General features: G+C 37.9%; 1 protein-coding gene across 1 annotated transcript in view; it reads right to left on the bottom strand.

Annotated features, from left to right (window-relative positions):
- LOC134793384 (very long chain fatty acid elongase 7-like) overlaps positions 1–4564 on the bottom strand; it is a 32698-nt gene extending 28134 nt beyond the window's left edge. The window contains exons 1-2 of the mRNA XM_063764955.1: positions 4413–4564; positions 3846–4065 (exon numbers count right to left, since the gene is read on the bottom strand). Of these exons, the coding sequence (XP_063621025.1) occupies positions 3846–3945 (100 nt within the window). The 5' untranslated portion in view covers positions 3946–4065; positions 4413–4564. The remainder of the gene's footprint in view (positions 1–3845; positions 4066–4412) is intronic.
- Between the last annotated feature and the right edge of the window lie 17394 nt (positions 4565–21958).

Below are 21958 nucleotides of genomic sequence, written 5' to 3'. Positions count from 1 at the left end.
ATAGTAATTTCATTTGTGCGAAAGAGACACGCAGACAATTCATTGACGTGACAACTTCCGGACTTATTTATCAATTACCCTGCCTAAGGTCAGACTCAGAATTGTATTAAGTACACATTATTTCCGAATTAAATTGCCTCAAAGTCACCAATATGTTTCGCAAATTGTGGGCATCCTTCTCTGTCACTCTAATTACGCCTTCATTGGAACAAAAGAGAAAGATCCCCACAATTTGCGAATTTCGGTTTTCGCGGTAGCCCCCCTGGGGAATGAACTGTCGCTCGCGATATTTCCGGATCGTTACGACCTTCAAAACTTCAAGAAAGGAGCGTACTTCTATCTTGATTTCTGGCAACGCACTTTTGCAAACCCTCTGGTGTTGCAGGAGTCCACGAGCGACGGCAATTGCTTACCATCTGGTTTCCTACGTTTCAAACTAAACTAGTTAAAATTATGATATTGGGTCGGGTGGGAATGACCGCAGATTGACACTGAGCATTTTTGGATTTCAGCAAGCCCTTTGACACTGTCGGTTTGGATATTTGTCTAACGATTTTGTGTCCTTACTTCAGTGCACCGCAAGGTACCCTACTGTCTCCGCGTATATTTTCTATCAACCGCCTAATCATAAATTTATCTTCATAATGTTACTTTTATGCGTATGACCTTTTTCTATTTTGTCGTAGGGTATGCAATATTGATCTGTCATGTGGTGGTATCTCCACAACTAACAGTAATTTGGTTCGCATTTCAATTCAAGTAAGTACCTAGTTATGCTCTAAATGTTAATCCAGTCAAGACAAGATATATTATGATTTGCAGTGCGAATTGAATCTCAAGCAACAGTGGACTTTATGAACGTCCCACCAATTATGTTTAATGGTGTTCTGATTTCGTAATCTTCGCAAGTCAATGACCTTGGTGTACAGATACAGGTAGGTGCTTGGATCTTACTTTTTCTTGGGTGCCACAGACAGATGTAAAAGGTTTGCTAACTTTTCCTGTTGGAAGATGGTTGCTGCCGGATGTCTTTTGGGAAGGATTCGTAACATTCTTCTCATTACTTCTAAAATAGCGCTCGCTTAAACACTTACAAAAGTACAAATTAAGTAAACCGATATAATTATGTACATATTATGTCATCAGTATCAAATTTAAGGTATACTGTTCGGATACAGACTGCACCAGCAATACTACGTATTGCATTATTGCAGCGCGACACTGTTGCCGACTGCATTGCTGACCGACATGAGAATAATTTAAGGTCGCGTTCATACAGCATCAGAATTACTGCTGTAATATTGCAGCGGGACATTGCTGCCGCTAACAACAACGCTAACGCTAACGTTAACGCTAAGTCGCTCGCTAAGTTTTACGAGTATTTACATGACACATTGCTGCCAAGAGTGAAAATTTAGTGCAGACTTAGCGTAGTCGTACTATAGATTCGATGGACTTTAGTACATAGCGTGCTATATTTTTTAATGAAATACCCCGAAGGCCGTTCGTCGACATTGCTGACATTGGCGTCATAATTTAGCACGCGGCGATAATTCATTCATTATTTTGATTCATTCAACTGAGGTAAGGTCATAGAGTAATTATTAAGTGACCTGAAGTTATTGTGTGAGAACTAATGAGAATAAGTATACTATAATATAATTATGTATATTTAGATTTTACAAAAGGATACTAAGATCGTTTGACGAATGTGGAAATATTACGATTCTTTTTACGTGACGTAAGGCTCAACTTTTTTTATGATGCCTAAGGCTGCGTTTCGTCCAGAGATGTGTGAGGATGCGTAGCTAGGGATGTGTTTGTTAAGAACCAATAAAATCCCTTTAATTGTTTTCCCCACTCAGCGTGTAGTGGTTCTATTGATTCATTTGGTTCTTAAAACACACATCCCCGCTCATCTCAGGTGGAAACGCAGCCTGAAGGTTTTCAAAGACTCAAAATATAATATAGCTATTTTTCGGTTCGGGAAATAGGGTCCTATTTCTAGGATACTGAATCATTATACTCATAAGGCTAAATCTACTTATTAATATGTCTTCATGAGGATAGACATTTAGTACGTCACTTCGGATAATTTTTATTTATTATCTGATGATATCTTTAGTTAATATTTTTTTGTTATTAGTTATGGACAATTATTATGAAACAAACATTAAAAATAAAATAAACTAACTTATCTATAAAATAAAACTAAATTAAAACTAAAACTAATAACTATTAGTTATTATGTGGTAAGATTGTTAAGTTACGTCACAATACTGGTATAATCGGTATAATTAAATAGAACATTTAAATCATCACAAGGCTAAGTAAGAATGTTTACTTTAAATAATTTTGCAAATTGTAAACAAGTATGTCTTGGCAAGTTTTGACGTCTAGAAGTAAACTTCAACTTCTATTGCCTTTTTAAAAAAATTGTTATATCGTATTTCGAGCATTAGATCGTCAAAAATGATCATTTAACGCTTTTTTAACGGTTTTTTCTCTCACTTCCATCTGTCAGTGCGTTAAGCCATTTAGAGTTCGCGAAAGTCGCGCTCTAGTTGATTTGAGTTCACACACTTTTATAATTTTGACTGCTTATTAAAAGCACTTTCATTTTGCTTTTGGTTGAATTAAAATTCCCTTCTTTAATGTGTCTTCGTTTTTACGTATATGATAGTAATAAATTGTGTAAAAGAAAATACTTAAATTTGAAGATATGTTGGCTTTTAAAATTAATAAATACATACTTGATACGGATATTTAAATTTTTTAGTCACTTTTTAAACATAGCTGATAATTATGAAAATTTCAAAGAAGCATAAATTAAATTAAAAGATCTTTTCGGTGCTAAATCGCTACAAAATTAAAAGTCTATTCCGATACTATCATTATTTTTTTATTTAACAGTTTAAATTCCGTATTTTATATGAACTATTTCATGACTAAAATCTCTAACAAATTCCACATCAAATAAATGACAGTTCAATCACAAAAAATCGAATTACTAGTAGTAATAATAATTTAACATCATATTCAAGAATCAAAAATGTATCCCGGTTTACGCTGCACGCTGCCGGAAATGACACGAGGAAATGAACTGCGATTTGACTTTGATATGATAGTGAAGTATGTAATGTCACATAAAAATAAAATCAATATAGATTTTTAAAATACCTATGAATGCCACCGAGAATGAAAATAGAGTGATATTGCTCTGTGACTGACACATTTTATTGATTATTCGTTCAGAGATGAGGCATCTACGCTAACCGAAAATTGTTGGCAAATCTTTTTTTACAAAACTTAAATTAGTAGAGTTACTTGGAAATAAATATATGCTGACTTTGCATTCATTGAATCTTAATTAATCTCGAAGCAATCAATTATGAGAATAATTCTATACCTAGTCCTCAAGTAATGTTGTCTATTACAGAGAAATCAATTTAGGTAAGTACCTATTTAATAGCTCCTATAATTTTTAGAAATCATGACTAGACTTAGACCAAGAAAAGTCCGCAAAGATTTTGATAACATACGCAGTGCAAGCAATACGTCATAATTTCATAGAAGTTTGACGTTTTAAAATAACACTTGCACTGCCGCAAAGTTGCTGCTGCTAAGTTGGTCGAATTAAATGGATTTATTTATTATTTAGTGTGTGTGCTATCAAATTCATTGCTGACTTTTCTTAGTCTAACTCTAAATACCTACTTGCTATAAAATAAAAGTGTTTTGGAAAATGAATTCTCGGCCATCAAAAGTAATATTTAGAATGAACTTGACATATAAACTAATAAGGCGAATGTAATATTACAAATAATAATATTAAAAATAAATACCTGACACTTTTTCGGCCGCCAACCAGTATTTTTCAATAATGGTTGTCCAATTGCTGTCCGAATAGTAATCGTCGATAGCGATTTTCACAAAACCCGACATTTTCTATAACTCACACTGCACTTGTTGAAGTCACTACACTGCACTATAATAAGTGAACTAATTCAATAATTGTCTATATCTTGCTTTTCCGGCAACAATTTGCCGCTCTGAAGTCGTCACCTGTAACAGAAAAAAGTTAGGTTAACTTTTTTGCGTCATTGATATGGTTATTACAATGAAAAGTTTTTGTTTTTCGTAACCAGTGGTTTTTTGTTTATGATAGGGTTTTTCGGATTTGTCAAAAGACTATTGTATTTGAAAACAATATGAATATTTTTAATTAATACTGCCCTTCATAAAGTTGTTATAAATCTTATTTTAAATATCAATTTATTGTTTAAAAAATTGTTGAAGATTCATTTGATCATAATAATAATCTATGGACAGTAGGTGGACCAATAAAAAAAATGAAGTTATTTGTAAAAATCAACACAGAACACGTTTCGTTCAAAATGTAATTTTCGCACCTATATTTCGCAACGGCGTAATACAGCATTTTTACACGAATTTTACGAAGCCCATTTCACGCGCACGTCTCATTTCTCCAAATGAAAGCGAAAACTTGAGCTTCCCGCGAAAGTGCGCACGCGCCGCGAACTCAACCACAATTGAATAGCCCGCCACCGCTCGACCAATCACGAGACACGTCACGCCATGCCACTACAAGGACGAATAACATTCGTTGCGTCAGGCGGAATTGAGTTCTGTTACCGCTGTAAACAGATGATATTTCTGCGAGCGATTGCGCGGGTCGCTTGACCGGTTTGACGGTTGCATTTGTTTTCCAACTGCCCGAGTTTTATACTTTTACTGCGATATTCCGCGGTTTCTTAATAATAAAAAAGCTGTCCGACTAGTTTACTTAACTAGTAGTATATGTTTTGATAAACTTTTAGATCACACAACTATTAAAAATAAGATAGAATAAGACATAGTATCCTCTGTGTCATACACGGTAAAATCGTGACTGTACTTGGAAAGGTTGCGGCTCCACAAGAGATTGTGTCCGAACTCTGGGCCCGTCTTCAGACCTTCGCGTAGCCTCGGACAACGCGATTGTAATTGTGGTTTCGAAAATTAATTAAGGACACTGAATTACTATGTTGTAGGATACGAGTTATTATGTTATTTATGTTTAATGTGATACGTTTTGAAATTGGCCATGGGATTTTTAGAAAAGCGTTGTTTCGATATTTATAAGATTTACGACAAAGTTATTGTTTTCGTATTAAGTATTTTTTTTATTACTTGATTCAATAAAGGAAAACATACCTACAGGTCTACAAACATACAAGAATTTTATTTTTGTAGATTTTTGTAAATGGTGGAATTATGGACAAACTTTCGGAATCCGCCGACATTTTGAAGCAGTCAGAATTACCCGAATACACAGTACCATTGAATATGGCCAATAGCAGGGATTATTAAAACTAGGGCAACTTCTATATAATAAGTAAATTTAATTATACAAAACAGCATCATCTAGGGAATCATCCATATCTTAAGACATATCCTTAGATATTCATTACTTGCGCATCATTTTAATACTAACAAAATAAACGCACAGGTGGCGCTACAGTCGGCTTTCACTCTTTTAATGATCATCACGAGCCCGTATTATATTCTAGAAATGGTATCAATCAGTCAGAGAGATACTATTGTGTATAACCCTACTTTTCTCATTTTTAAATTTATTCTGTAACATAAGAGTAACTATTATCAGACAGAAGTTTTTGTAGAAAAACAAAGTGATTGACAAAATGAAATATCGACATGCCTGTTATCGATGTTACCTTAACGTTATATTTAGATATTTATTACATTTTATAAGAAGATAGCTAACGCGAAATACACAACACGTTCGATATCTTCTTCTCTTTTGATGTATTTGTAGTTTTCTATTCTTTTAGCACTGTTACACTGTCTACAGTTTACGTTTTAATTTTTAAGTACTAAATATACATTTAAAGCGCTACATAGGTAATTTATTTATTAAATATCAAAGCGTAATAAAGTTTTGTAATTTCTCGGTAACTTACCTACAGCAAGTACCTACAGTTACATATTTTAAACATTAGTCTATGACTTATCGATAACAGATTTATCGATGTTTCATTTTCTCACTCGGATATGCCACAAAAACATCTATGGGCCCGATTCGGATTTTGAAATAGACATCTATTAGACATCTTTTAGACATCACCAAGATACGATAATGATATGTTTAAGATCTAACCTGTCAAATTTGACATTTGCACGTCTGGAGATACTGTTGAACGATTTCCACAGGATATGACTTAGAGATCCAATTCACATCTAATAGATATCTTACTCTATCTAACGTAAAAGTGACATTGGTTTCCCGAAGTGCGCTGCAAAAGGGAACTAGTTGATATCTAAACTATAATGTATCTAGAATGGATCTAGTACGTGTCGTCTCTTGTGAATATCTTGAAGTTCGAATACGGCAGTATGTCTGTTTATTATGTAAGTATTTTGAGATAAAATTTTATGTTATCGCAATTTTCTACACGCATTTTAGCATTTTAACATCCCCCGTAGCGTAGTTCCGTACGTTCACTCTGAAGTTACGGATGGAAGCCTTATCTTATCGATATTAATTAAGTATTACAGTCACCTGCAATAATATGTTACTCTTCGAAGGCCGCAAAAATATGTGACACGCTCTTATGGCTCTACAAATAAGATCGTGTCAGATATTTTTGCTGCTTTCGTTGTGTAGCATATTTTTGCAGTATTTTCCTATTTTACATATTATGCCTATTTGCATATTTAGCCTGAGGGTCTACCGCGAAAACCAAAATTCGCAAATTGCGGGATCTTTCTCTTTTACTCCAATGAAGGCGTAATTAGAGTGACAGAGAAAGATGCCCGCAATTTGCGAACTTCGATTTTCGCGGTTATAGCCCTGAAAAAGCTCACTGGCCGCATGTCACGCTATCGAATGAAATTAAAGGCGACCACTGACTAACAGGCCGCCGGACGATATCGGCCTGTCAGTTAGAACAAAAAATTGACAGTAGGGGATATTACTGCAATGTTCTGCCGCCAGAGTGCAGCACTACCGACTCAGTAAATTCATAGACTAACTTATACATACCGTGCCTTAAACTGTTTTTTGACAAGTTTTCACAGACAATAAAATATGACATTGATGCATCAAGGCGGTTTGTTAACAAGGGCCTACCGGTAAACGCGAAAATAGAAATCTAGTTATCTGCCTCTTTATCGCTTGAATATGCAAGAGTGATAGAGAGATTAGATAACGAAATTTCGATTTTCTTGTTTCGCGGTAGGCCATGTGATTGACGTGTGTCAATGTGGTTTGTTTACTCAGTAAACTTTACTGTATGTGCCACAAAGGTGGCTACGCAGAGCTTTGCCTAATATTCCCTGTTCCGAACAACTGACCGGCCGATATCGTCCGGCGGACTGTTAGTCAGTGGTCGGCTTTACACTAAGGTTTCAGATTGAACCTAAGCTAAGTGTCAACAACAAAAAAGGTAATTAGGTACTTATAATGAAACTGCACGTGTGTATGCAGGGGAATTCCTTGTGTTTTTTACAACAATTACGCATTACAAGTAATTTTTGATCTCAGTTACAAAGATCATTATCGTTAACTATTCAAGATCTGCCTGATACGTCTTCACTTCTGTCATAGGTAGAACGTAGATATTTATGCAAAATAATCGTCAAATGATTATTGATATTTTAATATTATTATTTTTCCTGTCTTGGATTAATGAGGTCCTGGGTTCCAACCCCGGTAAAGGCATTTAATTGTTTGTGGCCTCTGTTTGTTACCGTGGGACTAGGTCTGTAGGTCTATGTAAGATTGTATTTAACTGTATACATAATTATGTATTAAAACATTCGTGTGATGTTTTTATGAAACTTGCTTTCAGCTCGTTTCATAAACCCACACTCGTATTTTTATGCCTTTCATTATGTAGCAGTCACATAAACTACTATAATGAACAGACATCGTATATAGCATTTTCGGTGCAGCGGAGTGGTGTTAACGGAATTGCTATAGATAATTTAAGGTAATTTAAGGTTAATATTAACGTAATTAACGCTTATTAATCATTAGGGTTGAAATTGTTAATACCAATTCCGTTAATACCACTCCGCTGCACCGAAAATGCTATAAAATTTACGATGTCTGATAATGAAACAGCTGCTAATGTTATTAATGAAACATCTTTACTGAAAGTACAACAGGAAACAATTCACAACAGCATCATGGAAAATATTTTAAACATTATAGCCGATTGAAAGTTAATGATGATGTATAATGCTTCATTAAATGCATATTATTATACTAAGAAGTACAATAAAGTGTTTAATCACGTTCGTGGTATAAAATAATGGCTATACATATACAGGCTGTCCCTAGCCATTGGACAATGCCGAAATGTACATATGCATTAGGGTATTTAGAACCAGTATCTTCTCTTCTTCGTCGTAACCTCATGACTGAGGGTCGTGACCGCCATAAGTTGCGTTTTCTTGGATTGCTCTCCAACCTGGCCGATCTTCTGCCTTCCGCATAGAGCCCTGGAACTTGACGCGTGTGACTGCCTCAATGGCATCAAACCAGCGTGTGGGTATTCTGCCTCTGCCTCTTCGGCCCTCAACCTGGCCACCGATCATCAACTTCTCTAGACTGTCGGGTTCCCGCCGGGCCAAGTGCCCAAAGAAGCCGAGGATTCTCCTGAGACAGATAGTAGATAGACGGGTTTTTATGTTGAGCTCGTTCAGAACCAGTATACAAAGTATCATAACAATCGGTGTAGCGGATACGAAGAAATTCACAAATTACGATTTTTTTACTTTGGAGCAACCTGTATGTGTTAGTAGCTCCTGAGGTAATAAATAGTATGAAACCTTCTTCGACTGTTTTAATTATCTTTTTTATTTATGACATGACTTTTGACAAATGTCATCATTGCCGCACATTTTCAAACAAATTGTCAAAAGCACTGCCAATGATTAATACAGTATGTTTCTTTTTGTTGTCGATTATTGGAAATAACTTTTGTTTGATAATTATTTATTTTTATCTTTTGTTCTAATTAAAAAAAATATTACCGTTAGAGCATTTCTGAGAAGTAACCCTACGTGGGATTTCAGGGTTTGTCCAATGGCTAAGGTCAACCTGTATATGGCTAATGGTGGGCACTAAATGCAAACACACGTAGTGATACGGGACCTTTGGATGGCAGTGTCAAGTGCACTGAGGAAGTAACTTAGATATAATTTATTAAATATCCAGTACCTACAAACAATAACTTGATCTGTTGCTAGATTAGTGAACTGCTACTGATATTGATACCCGAGCAAGCGAATGATTCCAAAATTGAACCATGAGCGTAGCGAGTCGAGTAGGGGATTGAATAGTGGAATCTTTAGCGTTGCAAGGGTTAAAAGGCACATACCAAGCCCTCAAGTGAAACATACTACAGCAACGCTAGAAAAATATGAACTGTAAAACATGACAAATCAAAACCAAATAAACGTTAGCTATCATCACTAAATAGTTATCATTCAAAATCATCACTTAAAAGACAATTCTGCCAGCCAACATGGGTAAACAATTCAAATTTTGCATCAGAATACTTTGTTGCTGGTTAAAATGCAACTTTCTCATCAGTTATTGAAAAATAATGAGAGCCTTTATGACTTGCTGTGGTTAAATATTTTCTACACGTAAAAAAACATACAATGGCACTAGATTTTTTTATTTAGACTAAAAGCAGCAGAAATAAGACAACGAAAATTTTGACGCAACTTCTTCTTCTTCAACCTAGCGTTTTCACGGCCTAGCGCCAGGGTCCGCTTTCCTGCTCAATCTTCTCCACTTTGCCCGGTCTTCGGCATCCTCAGGTGTGAGATTGTTCTATTCCATATCCCCTGTCACAACCTCCAGCCAGCGTTTCTTCGAAAATTTGGACACAATTGCACCAAATACATCCAAACATCCGCACATCCGCGCAATTTCGCCACACAACCTTGCTATCCAAATATTTAACAAACTAACAATTTACCTTCACATACATAATCGCTGAACATGATTCCACGTTTTGCTAAAGAACCGAGGGTCAACTTTCATAAGTGTTGTGAAACTCATGTCAATATTATACTAGCTGTCAATGTCAATTTAGCTATAAAGCCTATCTGGGTTAAGGTGGCCGAGTTTGGGTGTTGAGCTTTGATAGAATTGCAGTTAATAAAGACGCTCGATATGGAATGTTTTTGTTTCCCTAGATGTCGCTGTACTTAGTGGAAACTGGCTAACGATTGTCTAACGTAGAGCCTATATCAAGGAAGATGACGTGTACCACACAGTATTTTTAAGGGTAATGAGTAGTAGGGCCGGACTTTTCCGGCCGACTCAAATTTCCATGTGACAAAAAACACACACACAGTATCTACTCAGGCCAAACCAAAGAGTAATAGGGCTGGATTGTTAACAAGAAAAACACACATACACACAGCATAATGTGAACAAAATCACTACATATTATAAAACAAAGTCCCCGGCCGTGTCTGTCTGTTTGTATGTTGGCGATAAACTCACAAACTACTGAACGGATTTTCATGCGGTTTCCACCTATCAATAGAGTGATTCTTGAGGAAGGTTTAGATGTATAATTTGTTAAGGTTTTGTTTAAATTAGTTGCACTACCCGTGCGAAGCCGGGACGGGTCGCTAGATTCAAGATTACAGGCTGTGAGATTTTTATAGGCGTTACCAAAGACATATGTAACTTCGTATAAGATGAATAAAGTCTAAGGAAAAAACGTGCCTCGGAAATCAAGATTTTTTTTATTATTTTTATATTATTTTATTTATTTTATATCAGTGAATGAACATGGGTCAAACAAAACGATATAAAAATAATAAAATCATTTATCCATATATATATATATATATATATATACATTTTTTTGATAATTTTATACGTTTTCATTTTGAGTTTTAGTCGTGTGTCGATAGATGGCAGTAAATTTACTGTGACTACAAAATTTACTATGACAGGACCCCTCTATACTATCTATTCTCTTTGGCGTTACTAAAAAGATATGAATATTTAATTCACTGAAGATAAAAAGACATTTTAGTCGGACTAGCAAGAGATGCTGAAGATTTTTTTTAGAATTTCAGTGAAGTACGAAAAGCAAATGTAATTTATGTAATACTTGATACTTTACAATATTGTATAAATCAGCTCGTAATATACTTATAGAAAGGCGTGGAAGGATCTTGTGGAAGCCCTATGCACCTCCGGGGTGCCCTAGGACAAACAACAACAACAAACAACAATAGACTTAAAAAACCGGGCCAAGTGCGAGTCGGACTCGCGCACGAAGGGTTCCGTACCATAATGCAAAAAACGGCAAAAAAAAAAAGGTCACCCATTCAAGTACTGACCCCGCCCGACGTTGCTTAACTTCGGTCAAAAGTCACGTTTGTTGTATGGGGGCCCCACTTAAATCTTTATTTTATTCTGTTTTTAGTATTTGTTGTTATAGCGGCAACAGAAATACATCATCTGTGAAAATTTCAACTGTCTAGCTATCACGGTTCGTGAGATACAGCCTGGTGACAGACGGACGGACGGACGGACGGACAGCGGAGTCTTAGTAATAGGGTCCCGTTTTACCCTTTGGGTACGGAACCCTAAAAATACATACCTAGGTGGGCCGTATACAGGCGTGGCTCACTCCGCGATTTCGTCGCTTTGCTACAGGTAGCTAAAAGTACATCCGTTCCGCCCCAATTTTGGGGAAAGCCATAAGCCGCGCGTGGCGGTATCGCCACCTAGCGGCCATATCTGTGCTGATCGTAACAGACGCGTTTTGTTAGAGAGTGAGTCTTCTGTACCTATTATTTATTCTGTGCCGTATATAAAATGTATTTTTTTTTATATATACCGATGTGGTACGGTGGCAAACAAGCATACGGCCCGCCTGATGGTAAGCAGTCACCGTAGCCTATGGACGCCTGCAACTCCAGAGGTGTTACATGCGCGTTGCCGACCTTTTAAAAACCTGTACACTCCTTTTTTGAAGAACCCCATATGGTAGAAGAGCCGGCCGCAAAATTTCTAACCGACTTGATACCACGATGAAATGCACAATGGTTTCCCAGAAAAGTTATGCTAAGTCCGAATTCGATAGTCTGCCACGGCGGAACTTGCCGAAAGTACGAAAAAGAAGGCCACTTCCGGTGCGAAAAAAGGGGCTGATTTAACCCATCTGATACCGAGATAGTAGTTATGGCAGCAGTTAGAAATTTACATGTAGACACAGAAAAGCGAAGTCTGCCACTATTTTTTTTGCCGGAAGTGCTTGGCAGACGCTCTCAAAGGTGACCATCGGGACCCCTAAATTAACCCATCTGATACCACCATGAAACCAATGCCAGTCGGTAGGTATGAACTCTCATGTCAGGAATATATAAGTCTGCCAAGGCTTTTCCTGCCGAAACACCATGGCAGACGAGATTATGTAAGCAAGGTCGCCATCGGTTACCCTACACTAACCCATCTGATACCACCATGAAACCAATTCCATTCGGTAGGTATGAACCCCCATTTTAGGAATATATAAGTCTGCCAAGGTTTTTCCTGCCGAAACACCTTGGCAGACGAGATTATAAGCAAGATGACCATCGGTTACCGTACACTAACCCATCTGATACCGCCATGAAACCAATTCCAGTCGGTAGGTATGAACCCTCATTTCATGAATATATAAGTCTGCCAAGGCTTTTCCTGCCGAAACACCTTGGCAGACGAGATTATGTTAGCAAGGTGTACATCAGTTACCCTACATTAACCCATCTGATACCTCCATGAAACCAATTCCAGTCGGTAGGTATGAACCCTCATTTCGGAAATTTTTAAGTCTGCCAAGGCCTTTCCTGCCGAAACTCCTTGACAGACGAGATTATGTAAGCAACATCCGCATCCGTGGGACCGGTATACGTGATTACTGTAGGCTTATTTATTACTTTATGCTTTTACATATTTGTATATTATTATGTTATTAATGAAATATATTTATAATTTATTAAACCTATACCTAATACATTGGGAATTCATTACCTGCTTACGGCAGTAGTAGGGAGTAGTGGGTGAGTTCTGGCTCACTTAGCCAGGCCAACAACAGTCCCTCCCCCTTTTTTTCCCTTGTTGAGGCCCTGCAACCTTACCTTGAACCCAACCTAATGTCATTGTAGCTCGAATCTAACCTAATCTATTTTTATTGCTTTTAGAAAATATTCTAATAACAATTATCTACTTTTGCAAAGTTAAATGTTGAATTCTTTATTTCGCAAAATGGAATTTTAATGTGACTATAATGTATGTGCAATCTACTTAGAAACTGGGTTTAGAAATATAAAAACACACATTTTATATAGGATAATAAGTTTATTCAAGTAATATTCTGAACATATGAGATATAGTAACATCATTACTTATTCTGTGTACAGTGGAGAAAACATGCAAGTTGACATTTTTCGTTTTAAAATAAAGATAAACTAAACAGTATTTGCCACAAACCGATGTAAAAAAAACTTTGCAGTTGTTGATTACAATACCATATCTTAAGGCCCCAGTACACAATGGGCCATCGCCGGCCATTCCAAGGGACGCATTTATGCGTTAGAGGGAGCAAATGATATTGCTATCTCATTCTACCGCATGGCTGCGTCCCTTGGAGTGGCCGGCAATGGCCCATTGTGTACTGGGGCCTTTACAATTTCTCTCCATGAACATTTTATGATACCCAACCAACCTTCCGGTTTTCGCCCGAATGAATTAAAATATTCACCAACACCATTGACATCAATATAAATGGCTATCCGATGTCAGCCAGGTTTAAAATCCGGATCTAAATTGATAATAAGCAATTTAAACAGGTGAACAGGTAGCTGAACAAACATTGGCATTTTGTTGGCTGCAAATACATTCGATTCCACGCCTATATTCATTTTACTCATATAGTGTTACACAGAACTCATTTGCTGTCAAGAATTACCGACAATTGTCGTGTTTCTTGTGACAATTGTCATTAGCTTCGCAAAATAAGTACTTAGTATTTGGCGATATAATGGAGTTTTTATTTTATTAACATGTTGGTGGCAAACAAGCACACCGCCCGTCTGATGGTAAGCGGTTACCGTAGCCTATGGAGGCCTGTAACGTCAGTACCAACTGTGATGTCGACAAGTGTCGCACCTGCCACCGTAGTGAAATAGAGGCCAGGCCCCAATTTCACATCGGTGACAGGTGCGACGAATTGTAAAATCACTATCGCTGACGTCACAGGCATCCATGGGCTACGATTACCACTTACCATCGGGCGGGCCGTATTCCTGTTTGCCACCATCATTGTATTATTTAAAAAAAACTTTATTATATCGGAAAAAACAGATATTTCTCCTGTGAAGTTTCTGACAATTGTCAAAGATCTAGAAGAATTGTAGGTAATTCTTGACAGGTAATGAGTTATGTCGGAATTTCGTGACAATTGCAGTGTTTCTGTGACAATTGTCATAAACTTAGCAAGAGAAATATCTGTTTTTTTTTCGATATCATAAAGTTTTTTTTTAATAATACAATGATGGTGGCAAACAGGAATACGGCCCGCCCGATGGTAAGCGGTAACCGTAGTTCATGGATGCCTGTGACGTCAGCAACAGTGATTTTACAATTCGTCGCACCTGTCACGTTGGTGAAACAGGGGCCAGGAGTTAAGTCAAAAGCTAGTAAACAGTAATCTCCTCCATAGTCCTCTCTAACTTTCAGGCAGTTTTATTAACTTCTTATGGTATCAATGTGGAGTATAAATAGTCTACTATACATATATCCCAAAAACTTTAACGTTTACGTTTTTAAATACAGGGTGACCTTAGCCATTGGACAAACCCTGAAATCCCACATAGGGTTACTTCTCAGAAATGCTCTAACGGTAATTTCTTTTTAATTAGAACAAAAGATAAAACATTAAATTATCAAACAAAAGTTAATTCCAATAATCGACAACAAAAAGAAACATACTGTATTAATCATTGGCAGTGCTTTTGACAATTTGTTTGAAAATGTGCGGCAATGATGACATTTGTCAAAAGTCAGAATCTTATTAATGTCATAAATAAAAAAGATAATCAAAACGGTCGAAGAAAGTTTTAATTAATTTAATTTAATGTAATAATTTAATAATTAATTATTTAATTATTAATCTTATTTAAAGCCGCAATCCGACTGACTGATTGACACGATTGTTCTCCCAGAAGGAGGTTCGTGGGGTATTTGAGTTTGGTACGGTCGTATAGAGGGCGGTCTGGTGACCTCCAGAAAAATCCGACTTTTGGTCTACCGCTTCCGGTCAGAAAAATGTTCAACGGCCTGGCGTAACGGTGAAACCTAGGTGGGGGGTGCTCGACCAAATGTCATAAAGGGACCCTGGCAGTTTTTGACGCCGCCATTTCTTTTTCAAAATGGCCGGCTTTTTTTTTTTAATTTTTTCAAGTTTGTCCTAGCGCGCTGAAATTTTGCTCACGGAATCTCGGGGTCCTCTAGATTCGTATGGGAAAAAAAATTTTCGAAAAAATCCAAGATGGCGGAAAAAATGGTCACTTTTATTTTGTATGGCAACTTTTAAACGGTGCGAGATAGGTGGGGGGTGCTCGACCAAATGTCATAGAGGGCCCCGAGGCAAAACAAACTGCATTTCAAAAAATTCAAACGGGCCGACTTTTTTTTTTTAATTTTTTCAAGTTGGTCCGAGCGCGCTGAGATTTGGCATGGCGAGAGATAGAGGCCTCTAGATTCCTATGAAACAAAAAATTTTTGGAAAAAATCCACGATGGCGGAAATAATGGTCATTTTAATTTTGTATGGCAACTTTTAAACGGTGCGAGGTAGGTGGGGGGTGCTCGACCAAATGTCATAGAGGGCCCCGAGACAAAACAAACTGCATTTAAAAAATTCGAAATGGCCGACTTTTTTTTTTTTTTTTTTTCAAGTTGGTCCGAGCGCGCTGAGATTTGGCATGCTGTGAGCTAGGGGACCCAAGATTGCCAAGATAGGTGCGAGACGCTGAGCTTCGAAACCCAGCGAAGGACGAAGGCCGAGCTACGCGTAGGGCCGAAGGCCCGGAGCGTCCCTTACGAGTTCCCAAGCACGCGAGGCCAGGCCGAGCTGCGGGAATGTAGTGCTTTCACGCGGATCTTTTCGTCCTAGCAAAAGTACAACTTTATTTCTTTTTCCCTTTGGGTTTGGGGGGTGCTCGACCAAATGTCATAGAGGGCCCCGAGACAAAATAAACTGCATTTAAAAATTTTCAAACGGGCCGACTTTTTTTATTTTATTTTTTCAAGTTGGTCCGAGCGCGCTGAGATTTGGCATGGCGAGAGATAGAAGCCTCTAGATTCCTATGAAAAAAAAAAATTTTGGAAAAAATCCAAGATGGCGGAAATAATGGTCATTTTAATTTTGTATGGCAACTTTCAAACGGTGCGAGGTAGGTGGGGGGTGCTCGACCAAATGTCATAGAGGGCCCCGAAACAAAGCAAACTGCATTTAAAAAAATTCAAAATGGCCGACTTTTTTTTTTAATTTTTCAAGTTGGTCCGAGTGCGCTGAGATTTGGCATGCGGCGAGCTAGGGGGCCCAGCATTACCATGTAAAAAAAATTTTTGGAAAAATCCAAAATGGCGGGCGACAAGGGCAAAATTCAAATTTCCAAGTAGGTTAAGCGAGCCCGAAGGGCGAGCTTCAGGCCGGGAGGCCGAAGGCCGACCCCGCGTAGGGCCGTCAGGCCCGGAGCTTCACCCCGAATATCCAAGCGTGCCCCACCCCCAGTAATTTTGGGCGAGGCCGAAGGCCGAGCTGCGGGAATGACGAACAAAGCAGAATCCTATACAAAAAGTGTGTTAAGCGAGCCCGAAGGGCGAGCTTCAGGCCGGGAGGCCGAAGGCCGACCCCGGCGGAGGGCCGAAGGCCCGGAGCCTCCACCCCGACTCCCAAAACGCGAGGCCGAAGGCCGAGCTGCGTGAATGCAGTTCCCCCAAGCGTTCTACAAAGTCAACTGTCTTGATAAGCGAAGCCGGCGGGCCGAAGGCCCGACGGCGAAGCGTCGAGGCTCGCGAAGGCCGAAGGCCGAGCTCCGCGTAGGGCCGAAGGCCCGAAGCGTCACACGAGAGGGGGAAGTTGGCCTACGGCCTTCGGCCTTCGGCCCGCCGTTTCGCTTGTCTAAGACACTTTTCCTATTGGGTCGTGTTTAAGCTCCAACTTCCCGCTTAAGCCCCGAAGCAAAACCAACCCTCCCAACTGTCTTAATAAGCGAAGCGGCGGGCCGAAGGCCCGACGCTGAGCTTCGAAACCCAGCGAAGGACGAAGGCCGAGCTCCGCGTAGGGCCGAAGGCCCGGAGCGTCCCTTACGAGTTCCCAAGCACGCGAGGCCAGGCCGAGCTGCGGGAATGTAGTGCTTTCACGCGGATCTTTTCGTCCTAGCAAAAGTACAACTTTATTTCTTTTTCCCTTTGGAAAACAAACTACTACTACTACTACTACAACAAAAACAACAGCACCAACAACAAACTACAAGAAGACCGCGGGGCCCTCGGGCCCCGCGCACAAGGCAAAATCTAGTCATACTATTTATTACCTCAGGAGCTACTAACACATACAGGTTGCTCCAAAGTAAAAAAATCGTAATTTGTTATGATACTTTGTATACTGGTTCTAAATACCATTGACGTGTAAAATTGTATTGATTTTATGAATAAATTATTGAATATTGAATATAAATACCCTAATGCATGGACACCCTGTATATCAACTTGAAAGAAAATGTTCAATATTTCTTTATAGTGCGACTCCTTAGCTCGATTTAGTATGGAGGTAGAGTCTGGCTAATAAAAGATGAACCTGCAAAAATGCGGTCCTGGTCTGACCCATCCTAAATCCTGTCCCATCCGGCAGAAAGCACGAAACTTGGCATGCAAACTTCAAACTTCAACATTTATTCAGCAAATAGGCCGCAAGGGCACTATTACACGCCGCTAAAGAAATTTTCACTTCAAAAAGTTTTGAGATGTAATGTGAAACCAAGTCGGTTATTTTAATCAGTGCCAGGGGGTGTTAAAACAGTATCAATAAGATATCTTTAATTTGTAATTTTTAGCGAGTTTTAGCGGTGGGCAAAGTAATCCGGTGATTTGGCATCCATACCAACATTGCCCACCACCAAAAACGGATTAGGGTTGTCACTTTCATCTAATTTACCCAACTTCGCATGTAAAATAAGGTTATGTTTGTACACTAAAGTAAGTTTATAAATATATACTGTATTTAATTTGTCTTATTATCCTTTACTTAGATGTTTTATCCCGTTAACTAATGAAAAACACAGCAAAAATCATATTTTTGGCCATTAAACTATTGTAACAGATTTTCTCAAAAGTGACAACCCTAGCCTTTGTAAAATGCTTAGGCGAGCCTTATATGGAAATGAGCAAAAACGGGTAGGCAACATTGCCCAGCAAATTTATTTAAAAGTTTTTACACTTATCGCTAAGTTATTAACAGGGAATGGTAGGATTGCCCAAAACCAGTGATCCTTAGACATCATCATCATACGAGCTGTATTTGAATACCAAATTGACGTTGGCAATGTTGGCGAAAACTCCGGATATCTTTGCCCACCCTCTAAAACGCAAAAAAATGGGTAAAAACACGATAAAAATATTTTTTCTTCAAATAAACTGATGCGTTTGATCACAATGGACGTGCTGAGCAAAAAAAGTAATTACGATTTGTTTTTTTTTTGAGAAATTCGTGTTTTTTTTTAAATGCGGGCAAAGTTGGTGATAATGACCGGTACCTACTCTTCGAAGGCCGCAAAAATATATGACATGCTCTTATGGTTCTACAAATAAGATCGTGTCAGATATTTTTGCGGCCTTCGTTGTGTGTTGTGTAACATAAATTGCAGGTGACTGTATATTAGGAATAATTATTTTATTTAGTTTCAACGAAAGTTTCAAGTTTAGTACGAAAATACTTCAGATATACAATATGCACAAAATGTAGACCTAATCGAAATAAAACATTGCTTTTTATAGTAAATTTTTTTAAAAACATTCGATACATAGGTATACATAACAATAACCAGGCCACAGCGGTATTGGCCTGTAAGCTTTATCTCGGTCTCCAAAGCCGCAAAAACTCGCTAGTACTTCGTGCTGGTCTAGCCGTTATTTTTTCTTGAAGATTTTCAGAGAACAGCACGTACACGCATTATACATATAGACGGAACGAACGGCATAATCATAATCATTTATTCGTCGCAATCCATGGTATTACAGATCTAGGTACAAGACTTTCAGGTATTACTTATACGAATTACATAACGCTTCCTGTTAATAGGCAATATTTTAAGATAAAAGTTCTATAATATATTACAAGATTACAATTGTCATCAAAATTAATTGACGTACAGAAGTCAAATACGTTTTTAAAATGACGCAAAATGAAAATTAATCCCAATCAGTAAAGGATGAGTCTTTAAACTTTTTTCATTTTAAGCGAGTTTTGATTTGAAGGAACATAATACTTAAATTCGACTGTAATCGTATTGTTTTAAGATAGTTTACTGAGGTTTTCAACCATTATGACCCGTAAATAACAGCAAATCAAATTTAAAGGAGACGCGAGCTGATATTTATGTACCCTATTTTTTGAAATACAATTTATCTACTGGTATACTTTCTCGTGTGCGTATATGATTTAATGTCAAATCAAGCTGTCATTTTTATTTGAAGAATTATACGTGTGCTCCGGTGCAGCCCCAGCGGGCATCTGACTTGAAGAAGAATTTTGAGTGATGTCGTCAATGTATGGAAATTGTTCGAAGGTTTACATTTGAGATTGAATTTCTGTGTTGTCTTTGTGAGTAAAAATATAAATCTTGAATTGTCTAGCTTTCAAAATCACACAATAATTCAATTACTGTCAAAGACAAAATTGTTTTGCTTCTTTCTCAAACGGAACTCCATATTTTGATATTTTGATACTTTTAGTGTCGATTTGTAGAGAATAACAGCAAATTAAAAATATAATGGCATGAAGAGTCGGTACACGGTTTCTTCGTGAACAAATTTACGTGTAATAATAATAATTATAATATAATATATATTATAGTGGTTTTCCGGGTCAAGGTCCGAGTCCGGGTCCGAGTCTGAGTCCGAGTCCGGGTCCGAATCCGTGTCCGAGTCCGTGTCCGGGTCCGAGTCCGAGTCCGGTTCCGAGTCCGGTTCCGAGTCCGGGTCCGAGTCCGAGTCCGGGTCCTAGTCCGAGTCCGTGTCCGAGTCCGAGTCCGGGTCCGAGTTCGATTCCAAGTCCGGGTCCGAGTCCGGGTCCGAACCGGATCCGGGTATGAGTCCGGTTCTGGGTCCGAGTCCGGGTCGCAGTCCAAGTCAAAATCGAAATTAGAAATCACCAAACGTGTACTATGCGTCGTTGAAGAGTTTTGTTCTGGTCATCATCAGCAGTTCCACTTCATCAAATGCGACAGTTTTTAATGTAAATGCTTGATTTTATGATGAAAATACAAAAAAAAAATTATTTTATTTTTTATTTATTGGTATTCAGGATAACAACAGCCGTAAATATAACTAAGACATATTAATGCTTACATAAAAATAAGGCCAGTAACAGTCATCCATTGAGTTACATTATATAACGATTAAAAATAACAAAGATAAGAAAACAATGAGAATGTACAATACACACAAATGCTCGATACGCTAGAAATACTATAAACCGGTTGTAAAATGTATAAACCGGTTGTAAAATGTATAAGTAATCTAGTTAAAAATACCTACTTCTAATACAAAACAAAACCATGACATTGCATTAGTTGAAAATCAGACACCAGCAGACGTTCACAAAAATATCAAGATAAACATCATAATGTAGTAGTTATTCAAACTGAAAGTTTATTGTTCATAGAATTATTATAGGAGTTAGAATCTAAAAAGTACACCTACCTGAACGTACAACTAACTGCATTTCCCTGGCAACCAGGAACACATAGCTTGAAAAAATTATGATCTTATGATATAAAGAGATGTTGTAATAAAATGTATGTATTTATTTAAGGAGCAATTAGTACCAGTACTGAAGTTAAATGTAGAAACACAATAGTAATAAAAACAGAAACTGATTTTATGTTAATTTTCTTTGAACAAAATGGAATATATATATTTTTTGAATTTATTTTTAGAACCTACAAAAGGATCGGCAGTGCAGAATTCAGTGTTATACAAGTGAGGGATCCGTGATAACACGGCGTTAGAACCATAGTTAGTGGAGTGGAAGGGAACATGAAATAGAGTTGTATGTCGAGTTCGACGTCTTGGAACTCGAAACGTTAGACCAGATAATAATTCAGGGCAGTCTAAACGATTTCTAGTTATATCGAAAAGTAGACTCATATCAGCTAATTTGCGCCTAGCTTCAAGTGAAAGTAGGTTATATTCCCGGCAATTACCTTTGTACCCAGCAGATGGTTTCTTAAATTTAAAATTTAAATGAGCTACAATTTTTTTTTGAATTTTTTCGATGCGGTCTTTATGAACAGCGTAACAAACTGACCAGATAGGTGATGCATATTCAAGGATGGATCTCACATATGCGTAATATACGACTTTTAGACATGACAAGCTATGAAAAGTTTTACAGGTCCTCATGACGAAGCCTAAACTGCGATATGATCTGTTAATAATGGAGTCAACGTGATTTCTCATTGTCATTTTAGAATCTAGAATTACACCCAGGTCACGCACAACATCGACTCTGTTCACCGCTACGCCATTAAAGTGGTATGAGTAATTAAATGGCTTAAGACTTCGAGTAAAACTTAACACGATCTCGCAAGTTACATCGATTCCGGACATTGCATCGCAC

This window comes from Cydia splendana, chromosome 9 (assembly GCF_910591565.1).
Source record: "Cydia splendana chromosome 9, ilCydSple1.2, whole genome shotgun sequence".
Lineage (NCBI taxonomy): Eukaryota > Metazoa > Arthropoda > Insecta > Lepidoptera > Tortricidae > Cydia > Cydia splendana.
The sequence above is the reverse complement of the archived record's forward strand: the minus strand, read 5'-3'. Positions and strand labels throughout refer to the sequence as shown.